Source organism: Rattus rattus, chromosome 7 (genome assembly GCF_011064425.1).
Source record: "Rattus rattus isolate New Zealand chromosome 7, Rrattus_CSIRO_v1, whole genome shotgun sequence".
Taxonomy (NCBI): domain Eukaryota; kingdom Metazoa; phylum Chordata; class Mammalia; order Rodentia; family Muridae; genus Rattus; species Rattus rattus.
Genome location: NC_046160.1, coordinates 72,327,562 through 72,339,452, shown reverse-complemented (window position 1 = coordinate 72,339,452; position 11,891 = coordinate 72,327,562). Strand labels below are relative to the sequence as shown.

Sequence of the window (11,891 nt, the reverse complement as noted above, 5' to 3'; positions counted from 1 at the left end):
TTATTAGGTGGGGTGTGTGTGTGTGTTGGTGCTCACGAGAGAGAGAGAGAGAGAGAGAGAGAGAGAGAGAGAGAGAGAGAGAGTGTGCGCGAGCGCACTTTGTGAGAGTATAGTAGGCCAGAAGATGGCATTGGATGGATCTCTTGGAACTGAAGTTAGAGATGATTGAGAGCTGTCCGATGTGAGTGCTGGGAACTGAACTTTTGTCCTCTGCAAGAGCACTATGTACCCTTAACTACTGAGCCATCTCTCCAGCCCCTGTATCAATTTTCTATCTGTTCTGTTGATGAAACCTCGGTTGATTCCTGGCTGGACAAGTCTAAATTCCCAGCACCAGCATTTTGTTCACAGCCTAACTAGGATTTGTTGGGTTTTTTTGTTTTTTGTTTTTTTTTTTTTTCTTTTTTTCGGAGCTGGGGACCGAACCCAGGGCCTTGCGCTTACTAGGCAAGCGCTCTAGCGCTGAGCTAAATCCCCAACCCCTGGATTTGTTGTTTTTTTTAAATCACTGCTGTCCTGCCTGGTGAGACAGAATCTCGGTGTGATTTTATTTTGCAGTACTCTTCTGACAGTGTTGAGATTTTTCGTATGCTCATTGGTCATTGCATATCATCATTTTGAGAACTATATGCTCACTTCATAGTTAATGTATGTTCAGTTAGTTGTAGCCCAAAGGAAACTATTTTTAGTAGAAGCAAGGGTTAAGTTGGTCAAGAGATAATAAAGAAAACTTGAATATGCTTTTTCTTGAGGTTATAGCAAACTTAAAAGGTTTACATATACAATTAAAAAGTACTACAGAAAATATTAGGTTACTTTTATGAACTTCTGGTAAATGCCTTTGCAAAGCAAAAGTAGAAAAAATGGTAAAGGGAAACAGCAAAAAGGCTAACCCAAGCCTCCATATTAGTTAGGTCTCTGCTGCTGCAATGGAAACTCTGACCAAGACCAGCTTGGGCAGGAAAGAGCTTACCTGACTTACCTGCCTTGAGCCTTAATCTGCTGAGAGAGGTCAAGTAAGCAACTTGAAGGCAGGAACTGAAACAGAAGCCATGGAGGAATGAAGTTTGCCATCTTGCTGCTTCTTTTTTTTTTAAGATTTATTCATTTTTATTATAAATAAGTACACTGTAGCTGTCTTCAGAGATACCAGAAGAGGGCATCGGATCTCTTTACAGATGGTTGTGAGCCACCATGTGGTTGCTGGGAATTGAACTCAGGACCTCTGGAAGAGCAGCCAGTGCTCTTAACCGCTGAGCCATCTCTCCAGCCCTACCATCTTGCTTCTTGTGGCTTGCCCAGCTGCTTATATAACCCAGGACAACTGCCCAAAGGTGGTACTGCTCACAGTGGGCTGAACCCTCCTACATCAGTCATTAATCAAGAGAGCGCCATACACACTTGCTTACAAGCTAGTCTAATAGAGGCATTTTCTCTTCCTAAACGACTCTAGCTTATGTCAAGTTGACCAAAAAAAAAAAAAAAATCTAACCAGTACATCTTTTCTACAAATGCTAGGACAATAATACCCATATGCAAAAGTATACACCAGTCAGCCAAGACTTAAACAGAAAAACTAAAGATTGGATGTTGATAGTGTACTTACCTAGTATTCACGAAGCCCTAAATTCCATCACCAGGAATGTATACATTGACTAATGAAGTGAGCAATTGTGTACACACAATCCCAGCAGTCAGGAAGTGGAGGCTGGGGATTTGAAATTCAAGGCCACACTCAGCTACATAAGACTTCCCTTAGCCAGGTGGTGATGGTGGTGTGGATGCCTTTAAAATCAGCTCTGGAGTCTGGAGGCTCTCTCTGAGTTTGAGGCCAGCTTGGTATACAGGGTAAGTTCTAGGACAACTAGGGCCATTCAGAAAATCCTTGTCTTAGAACACCCCCGCCCCCCAAAAAACTCTCTCTCCTGTTTTTTTGTTTGTGTGTGTGTGAGAGAGGGAGGGAGAGAGAGAGAGAGCGAAAGCCCATTAAGCCTGTGCTACAAAACAACAAAATTACCCTGAATTTTCTAGAAGAGAATGAGAAAAAGCACTAAATTGGCTGCAGTGATAGTCCCCGCTGTCACACCCTGAGCACGGCACAGAAGTAGAAAGGTGAACGACCTGAGAGGCTGCGTAGTCCAGGCCTTGAGGATAAGCAGATGAGCAGCTGGACCAGCGGAAAGAAGACATTGCAAGTATCTGAACATTCATAACCAATACAGAGCTTCATAACTCACCGGGCAGTGGTCACAGGCAAGCTGCCCATGATCTATGTGTAGTAATAATCCTAATTCAGCCGAGTGGGTAATTTTAAAGAGACCTGTTAAGTAAGGGGGTGGTGTTGGGAAGAAGGGTCCAAGAGCAAAAGGGATAAGCGAGGAATGTGGGGTCAATATGCCCAAAATACGTTATATACATGTATGAAATTGTCAAAATATTCTTTTTTTTAAAAAAAGATGTATTTATTTTATTTATATGAGTACACTGTAGCTGTCTTCAGACACACCAGAAGAGGGCGTCAGATCCCATTACAGATGGTTGTGAGCCACCATGTGGTTGCCGAGAATTGAACTCAGGACCTCTGGAATCTGGAAGAGCAGTCAGTGCTCTTAACCACTGAGCCATCTCTCCAGCCCCTAAACATTCTTTTCTTTCTTTATTTTTTGGAGCTGAGGATGGAACCCAGGGCCTTGCGCTTGCTAGACAAGCGCTCTACCGCTCTTTCACTGAGCTAAATCCCTAACCCCCATCACTCTACCACTGAGCTAACCCCAACCCCCTAAACATTCTTTTCTTTTTTTTTGGAACTGGGGACGAACCCAGGACCTTGTGCTTGCTAGGCAAGCGCTCTACCACTGAGCTAAATCCCCAACCCCCATTCTTTTCTTAAAGGACCTCCTCCCAGGTTGGAGAGAGAGCTCAGAGTTCAGAGCACTGGTTGCTCTTCAGGACCTGGGTTCAATCCCCAGTACTCACAGGGCAGCTCATACCTGCCTGTAACTCTAGTTCCAGGGATCCAACATCCTCACAGAGACACACGTGTGAGCAAAAGATCAAGGCACATAAAAATAAATAAATACTGAGAAAACAAAAGAGCTCCTACAGTTGAGTAGCAGAACGCAGCGTGACTGAAAATGGCTAGGACTGAGTAGATGTTTCTCAAAGAAAGAGTGCAAATAACCAGATGAATATGAAAGCATGCTCAGCTCTGGAATGCTCACCATTGCACAGGAAAATGCAAACAAATAGCAATTACTTTACAGAGCTTAGGATGGCCAGTACATATGATTAATATATTTGTATGTGTGTGTGTGTGTGTGTGTGTGTGTGTGTGTGTGTAAAACAAATGTTCCTGACAGTGTCCAGTCATTAAACAAAAAGGGAGGAAATTACAAGTGTCATTTTCATTTTCACTAAGCATCTGTCATAGGCCTTTTGCTCTACTCACATACAAATTTTGAGTAGATGCTGGGTAGTGATGGTGCACACCTTTAATCCTAGTACTTAGGAGGCACAGGTCTAACAGAGTTTGTTCCAGGTCAGCCCAGATTACACAGAAAAACCCTGTCTCAAAGAAACTAACAACAATAAAACAAAGGATTTGTGTGTGTGTGTGTGTGTGTGTGTGTGTAGATGAAATCTTAAAAAAAAATTCAAGGGGACTGGAGAGATGGCTCAGTGGTTAAGAGCACTGACTGATCTTCCAAAGGTCCTGAGTTCAATTCCCAGCAACCACAAGGTGGCTCACAACCATCTGTAATGGGATCTGATGCCCTCTTCTGGTGTGTCTGAAGACAGCATTGGTGTACTCATACCTAAAGTAAATAATTCTTTTAAAAATTTCAAATTAAATTATGGGTGTCTGCCTGTGTGTAGATGTGTGCACTTGAGGGGATGTGCTGGAAAGTAAGATGCATGGGACCTTTGACGCTGTAAACTACCTGATGACAGCTGCCCTATATGGGTTCTGGGAACTGCAAGCACTCTGGACCATTGAGCCATCTCCCCAGTTCAAGCTTTTAATGGTCCTTGGCAGCTTATGTTTCCTCCTTGCTTGGCAACAGCACATGGTGTCAGACAATGGGGGTCAGACATCTGCAGAGTCTTAACACCCCCATGCAGGCCTCAGGGAATTTGACTCTGTATTAGAGATCTTCCAAGCACACACATCAGTCATATACTGGTCATCCTAGGTGCTATGAAGTATATCTTATGGTTTTGTTTGCATTTTTCCTGTGCAATGGTGAGCATTCCAGTGCTAAGCATGTTTTCATATTCATTGGTCATTTGTGAACATCTATGCAGTTGTAACCGTTTTCAATCAGGTTATTTTCTGCTACTGAGTTGTAGAAAGTGGCTTCTTCAATCTGACTGCAGCTGACATCACAGTTTACTGGAGTGTTAAGGATTTTCTGTAGGCCTAAAAACCTATAAAATATACTAGCACTCCTGAGTCCGGATTCTAAAGATTCTTACAATGACTTCTGCTTCCAAGTGCTGGGGTTATAAAAAGTACACTACCACCGTACACTACCAGGCCCAACTACATCAAAGCCAAGACTTTGCTCATGTGCTAACCAGAGAATGTGCAAACTAAACATCCATGCACAACACACTTCTTTGAAAATGGTAATACCCACTGGAAAAGAGATCTTTTCTTTATAAGTCTACTATTTAACAAACATCGTTCCCCAGAAGGGGTGCACCGTTCCTGGAGACACTGCAATACCAGGTCGATGCGTGGAGTGGACAAAGCAAGCTCCTATTCCAACTCCTAGTTCCAAAAATCCATTTAATATATTGTCCTCGGATAGAGGACGTATCAGATATTAAACTGATAAGAACAGATACTACACTTGATCTTAGCCAAAAGGCCGAGAAGCGATACCAGGTCCCTACCACGAAGCACTGCCCTGCGCCCACGAGACACACAAACATCGTGGTGACCTTTCGCAACTCTCACTTCCCACCTTCCCGGTGGCTCCTTCCTACTCCCTTCCGTATCTGCGTCCCCCTCACCTCACTCCTTCTCCAGCACTCACAGCTTCAACTACAATTTCCACGACCCCGGGCTTTCCCGGCGTTCCCGCGTGCTCCTGCGGGGCTTGATTTGCATGCCTCGCCCTCTCTGGAGGGGCGTGGCGACGCACGCGCTGCCTAGCGAGAAACATTATCTTGATCACAATGTTGAAATACTAGAGCAGGCAGCATGGGGTCTACCTCTTGATCTACTAAGTGAGCCTATCTAACCTGCTTATACAATCAGAGAAAGGTGTGTTTAGGCCAATCACAGCCGTGGAAGCTGTGTTGGCCTTTTTTGCTGCCTAAGGTTTTTAGTACTGATTCATAGCCATGGGGATTATGTTTGGACCAATCAGAGCCTTGCCTTTTTAGCGTCTTTTGTTAGACCGCTGGGAAAGTGATCCCTCTCTAACATAGGTTGCATGGACATCTAAAGGTCACCGAGGCTTGTGATAGCAAAACATCTTATGTAAATTGTTTCAAACAGCCTGGCGATGCTTTGCTTTTGGGAGCAGAGGCAATCATCTATAATCATTGTGTATGTTTTCGAAAAAGATTTTTTTTAGGTTATCCCAATCATTTCTTCCTATCCATTCTTCCCTCCAAACCCTCACACATATCCACCCCCTTTGCTCTTTGAGGTCCATGGCCTCTTTTTCTTTTTTTCTTTTTTTTTTTTCCAGTACTTTGCATTTCTTAAGGCATCTGAGGAAGCTGGTGCTGCCGTATGGGTAGTCTAACCGCTGTTTGACTTATAGTCCTTTTGTTCAAGACAGCCAGGGCGGTAAGGTAGAATCTAACAGACCTTGACCATTTCCAGGTACTCAGAGATGTTTAGGCCGTTACCCCAAACATTAACATTAGCCTTGGCCCTGAACTTAACTTTCTAAATGACAGAAACTCCATACTCTGCACCCATTGCAGATATAATAGGTGGATCGTCCTGCTCTTCCCCTCAAGTGTATAATGCGGTCCTTTCTGTATGAAAGTTCACTTGCATTTGGACTGATCACTGTGGGTGTTTAGTACTTCACTGACATCCTACCAGCCTCATGTCTGGACAGTCTGGGAAGGTCCTTAACAGTAACTCCCATGCTGCTAGGATAAATGGTATTTATCCAAAAGAATTGAAATGAAGACTCCTGAAGTGGTCATCGCCATGTTCACTACATTCCTCACAAGAGCCAACAGTAAGTATATAGGAATGAGGACACAAAGCAAATGTGATATATACATATGAAACACTAATGAGTTTTGAAAAGGAATTCCTGGGACTGTGGATCTAGCAGAGTTGATAGAGAGCTTGCCTAGTGCATGAAGTTGGATTTCATCCTAGCACAATAAACCAAACATGATGGTGCACATCCTTCCATTGCAAAAGTTCAAGGTTGTCCACCTGTATGCAGCAGAGACCAGCTGTCATCTTTGTGGGGTTTGAAACCAGCCTGTTCTACGTGACACTTAAACTTGGATGAATTTTGCAAGTGTATGCTAAATGAAATAAGCCACTCACTCTTCCCATTAAGATCCTAAATCCAGGGCTGGAGAGATGGCTCAGTGGTTAAGAGCACCTGACTACTCTTCCAGAGGTCCTGAGTTCATTCCCAGCAACCACATGGTGGCTCGCAACCATCTGTAAAGAGATCCGATGCCTTCTTCTGGTGTATCTGAAGACAGCTACAGTGTACTCATATATAATAAATGAATAAATAAACAAATAAAAAGATCCTAAATCCAGCCACACTGACAATGAAAATTAATCATCAAAAACTCCAATCCTTATCTTGACAACCTGATTCATTACTTTAATAAGATTTTATCATGCTAAAGTCTTATTTTCATCCGATAATACAAAACTCAATGTGGAGTTTGTGAAGGGATAACTGGGAAGTGGGATATCATTTCAGATGTAAACGAATGGAATTATTAATACGAAAATAAAAAAATCACCAAAACCAAAATGCAATTAATCCATTTCTACAAATGCCCATAATTGTTCCAAAGTTCAGTTTTGCTCCTGAGACTCAATGAAATCTCTTATGAATTCCTATAAAATACAAGTAATTTATTTGTAACATGTCACAGTGTATATGTTCCTATTACAAAAGGGAGGGACAGGGACAAAACCATGAGAGACGGGACCAAGGCAAGACTAAAATCCATCAGGGCAAATATCCTCCACCTCCATGTTCGGCACCTAGGGAATCACGGATGTTCTAAAGAACTTGGGTAGGGCTGGAGAGACGGCTCAGTGGTTAAGAGCACTGACTGCTCTTCCTGAGGTCCTGAGTTCAATTCCCAGCAACCACATGGTGTCTCACAACTGTCTGTAATGGATCAGATGCCCTCTTCTGGTGTGTCTGAAGAGATCCACATTGTACTTATATACATAAAATAAATAAATCTTAAAAAAAAAGAACTTGGGTAACTTTGTTTCTCCAGCTCTGACACCTATGGCATATTCTAACTTCTCTTGTGCCAGCTCCACTCCATGTCTGTAACTCTCCTTAGTTGATGTCCTATGGTCCTGGCATCTACAATATCCTTGGCTCTCCACTGCAACTTAGACCTAACTCTCAGTTTCATGAACTAGTTGATGAGCTTGCCACTTATTGCTTGGCCTTAGTCTGGAACCTTATACATAATTACTGGTACATGCCTATAATTTTACCATTCAGGAAGCAGAGGCAGGAAGTTCATTAATCTGCCTGGGCTACAGAAAAAGAATTTGTTCAAAATAACAAACCCTCAAACAATCTGGGTGTGGAGGCACACGCCTGAAATTCCAACACTCAGAAGGATCGGGAATTCAAACATTCTCAGCTACATAAGTTTAAGGCCAGCATGTGATACACATATGAGCTACTGTCTCAAAAGATTAAAAACAAAATATAATAAAAATAAGTTTTGAAGCTTGGAATGGTATTGCATGCCTTTAATCCCAGCATTCAGGATGCTGAAGTGTATGGATGATACAAGTTTGAGGCCAGTATTTGTTACATATCTTGCTGGCTAGTTTTATGTCAACCTGACACAAATTATACCCATCAGCAAGGCGAAATCCTCAACAGGGAAAATGCCACCGTAAGAACAGGCTGTAAGCAGAGAAGCCTGGAAGGCATTTTCTTAATTAGTAACATAGGTGGGACATCTCTGGACTGGTCCTGGGTTCTGTATGATAGAATTCTGAGCAAGCCAGTAAGCACCACTTCTCTGTGACCTCTGCATCAGCCCCTGCCTCCAGGTTTCAGACCTTCTTCCAGGTTCCAACCCTGATTTCCTTTGATGATGAACTGTGTGATTTGACATAGAAGCAGAGAACAGATAAATCCTTTTCTTCCCAAGTTGCTTTTGGTAATGGCGTTTTATCAGAGCAACAGTAACCTTAGCTAAGAAAGAAATTGGTACCCCGAGGCCGGGGCCGCCTCCCGACGCCCACCTGCCAGCTTCTCCTGCTCCATCTTTCCCGAGAAGCGACCTCGGCCTCCAGCTTACCGGGCGGATCGAAGCAGCGGTCGGGATGGTACTGCTGGGCTTGCTGCAGTCAGGCGGCTCGGTGCTCGGGCAGGCGATGGAGCAGGTGACAGGAGGCAACCTGCTTTCCACGCTGCTCATCGCCTGCGCCTTCACGCTCAGCCTTGTCGACCTGTTCCGCCTCGCAGTGGGCCACATGGTCCAGCTGCCTGCTGGAGCGGAAAGTCCGCCATGTATTTACTCTCCAATTCCGTTCCTTGGCCATGCGATAGCATTTGGGAAAAGTCCAATTGAGTTCCTGGAAAATGCATATGAGAAGTACGGACCTGTGTTTAGCTTTACCATGGTGGGCAAGACCTTCACTTACCTTTTGGGGAGCCATGCAGCCGCACTGCTCTTCAACAGTAAGAACGAAGACCTGAATGACAACACCCGTGTTTGGGAAGGGAGTTGCATACGATGTGCCAAATGCAGTTTTCCTGGAACAGAAGAAAATACTAAAAAGCGGCCTTAACATAGCCCACTTCAAGCAATATGTTTCTATCATTGAAAAAGAAGCAAAGGAGTACTTTAAAAGTTGGGGAGAAAGCAGAGAAAGAAATGTGTTTGAAGCGCTGTCTGAGCTCATAATTTTAACAGCTAGCCATTGTTTACACGGAAAGGAAATTAGGAGTCAACTCAACGAGAAGGTGGCTTAGCTGTACGCAGACCTGGATGGAGGCTTTAGCCACGCTGCCTGGCTGTTGCCAGGTTGGCTGCCTCTGCCAAGTTTCAGGGGCAGGGACAGAGCCCATCGAGAGATCAAGAATATTTTCTACAAGGCCATCCAGAAACGTAGGCTGTCAAAAGAACCAGCCGAGGACATTCTTCAAACTTTACTGGATTCTACATACAAGGATGGGTGTCCTCTGACAGACGACGAGATAGCAGGGATGCTCATCGGACTGCTGCTGGCCAGACTGCACACATCCTCCACCACCAGTGCCTGGATGGGCTTCTTTCTGGCCAGAGATAAACCACTCCAAGGCAAATGCTACTTAGAACAGAAAGCAGTGTGCGGCGAGGATCTGCCTCCCTTAACTTATGAGCAGTTGAAGGATCCGAATTTACTTGATAGATGCATAAAAGAAACACTAAGACTGAGGCCTCCTATAATAACCATGATGAGAATGGCCAAGACCCCTCAGACTGTGGCTGGGTGCACCATTCCTCCAGGACATCAGGTGTGTGTTTCTCCAACTGTCAATCAAAGACTGAAAGACTCCTGGGTAGAACGCTTGGACTTCAATCCTGACCGCTACTTACAGGATAACCCAGCATCGGGAGAGAAGTTTGCCTATGTGCCATTTGGAGCTGGGCGCCATCATTGTATTGGAGAAAATTTTGCATATGTTCAAATTAAGACAATTTGGTCCACTATGCTTCGTTTATATGAATTTGACCTCATCAATGGATATTTTCCCAGTGTGAATTATACAACAATGATTCATACCCCAGAAAACCCAGTAATCCGTTACAAACGAAGATCAAAATGAAGAAAGGAAGAAGGAGCCAGTGTGGAGACGGGACTGCAAGCTGCAGCTTGGCAGAGAATGAAGCTTTGACACAGCTTTCGTACTGTACTGTTTTTTAAGTGTGTGGTTCTGAGAGCCAGTTTGATTTTAATGTTTTATTAACTCGGTGATTTTTGTCAGACCTAATGGCATTTGAGACAGTTATAATAGTTCTGATAGGATTTCAGGGAATCCAAATTTATGTTAGAAACCGTTTAGGGGAGCCTCGGTATTCAGAGATGATACAGAATATAGCATCCAGGTAATTAACTTCAGAAGCACACATTGCCATAGGGAGATTCCAGCTTGGAACTAGTTTGGGAAGTTTTAAAGCCTAGTCAGATGCTACAGAGGCAATGGGTTATTTGTGTAGTTGGGCCACTTCTGTGCGTAAAGATGTGAGAGGGTGAAGGATAAGTTCTCTGTGAAGCTTTAGATGGTGTGACGTGCCCTTTGCAGTGTTAACTGAGAGCACCACTCCAGCAAGATGGCAGCGATCTTGGACCTTACCTTGATAACCTTATTTCCTAAAAATAATACATACTAAAGAATACTTAAGTATGTTGCTGGTTCCAGAAAAAAACAAAATAAAAAAAGAAAGAAAGAAAGAAAGAAATTGGTACCAGGAGTGGGGTATTGCTGTGTCAGACCTGGCAATGAATTATTTAGGAGGCTTACAGAAGGATTTTGGAATTCTGGGGATTGAAAAAAAGTCATGAATTTTCAAAACATGGTGGACTTTTAGTGAGAGCTTGGGAAATAAGAGTGTTGAGAGAAATGCAGACGCTAGAGGCCTGGGTTGTGAAGTTCCAGAGGGAAGTTTGAAAGTTACTTAAACTCTATCTGGGCCATTGCATACTTTGGTTTAAGAATCTGTGGTTCGGGGTTGGGGATTTAGCTCAGTGGTAGAGCACTTGCCTAGCAAGCTCAAGGCCCTGGGTTGGGTCCTCGGCTCGGAAAAAAAAAAAAAAAAAAAAAAAAAAAAAAAAGAAAAAAAGAAAAAAAAAATCTGTAGTTCTTGTTATCCGTGGCTGAAGAGTGGCTATGATTACAAGATAACAGAAACACTAAAGTGAAACATTTGGTTTGCTGGGATACTTGATGTTGGTTAGCTGGATCTGAGAAATCAGCAGTGATTAAGAAGAGATCATTGAAGTGAAACCAGCATCACTGAAGTGAAATCTGGGAAGTGTTTTATCAGTCAGTACACAGAAGTGTTCCAGAGATGGCCGAGATTGTACTTCATGCTGGCAGCTGAATTTGGTAGTGTAAGAGTCACCCAGGGGTTGGGGATTTAGCTCAGTGGTAGAGCGCTTGCCTAGGAAGCGCAAGGCCCTGGGTTCGGTCCCCAGCTCCGAAAAAAAGAACCAAAAAAAAAAAAAAGTCACCCAGGTGGTAGTGGTTTTGAATGCATGGAGGGTGTCTAAGTTAGGGTTTTACTGCTGTGAAGAGAAACTACGACTGACCAAGGCAACTCTCCTAAGGACAACATTTAATTGGGACTGGCTTAAGTTCAGAGGTTCAGTCCGTTATTATGGCAGAAGCATGGCAGCATCCAGGCAGGCTTGGTGCAGGAGGAGCTGAAAATTCTACATTTTCATCTGAAGGCTGTTAGCAGAATACTGACTTCCAGGCAGCTAGGGTGGCACACTTTACTCCAAACGAGTCCATACCTTCTAATAGTGCCATTTTCTAGGCCAAGCATATACAAAACTATCACAGAAGGGTCATGGAGAGCAGCTGAGTGTTGACACTGTGGTAGGGCAGAATTCCTTGAAGAGAGCCTTGGAGAGGTTGTTGGTCAAAGTGCAGTTCAGTTGCAAAAGACCCCAGCACCTTTGA

At 43.6% G+C, this 11,891-nt stretch overlaps 1 protein-coding gene and 1 non-coding gene across 2 annotated transcripts; one reads left to right on the top strand and one right to left on the bottom strand.

The window, feature by feature from the left end:
* Positions 1 to 4,695: 4,695 nt before the first annotated feature.
* On the bottom strand, positions 4,696 to 4,886 carry LOC116906496. Its single transcript, XR_004388737.1, has one exon. It is a non-coding gene; the product is annotated as a U2 spliceosomal RNA (small nuclear RNA).
* A 3,564-nt stretch (positions 4,887 to 8,450) lies between these two features.
* LOC116905081 (lanosterol 14-alpha demethylase-like) lies at positions 8,451 to 10,630 on the top strand. Its single transcript, XM_032907788.1, is given in 2 exon segments — positions 8,451 to 8,919; positions 8,921 to 10,630. Coding segments are annotated over 2 exon segments (1,488 nt in total). The 5' UTR covers positions 8,451 to 8,542; the 3' UTR covers positions 10,032 to 10,630.
* Positions 10,631 to 11,891: the final 1,261 nt, after the last annotated feature.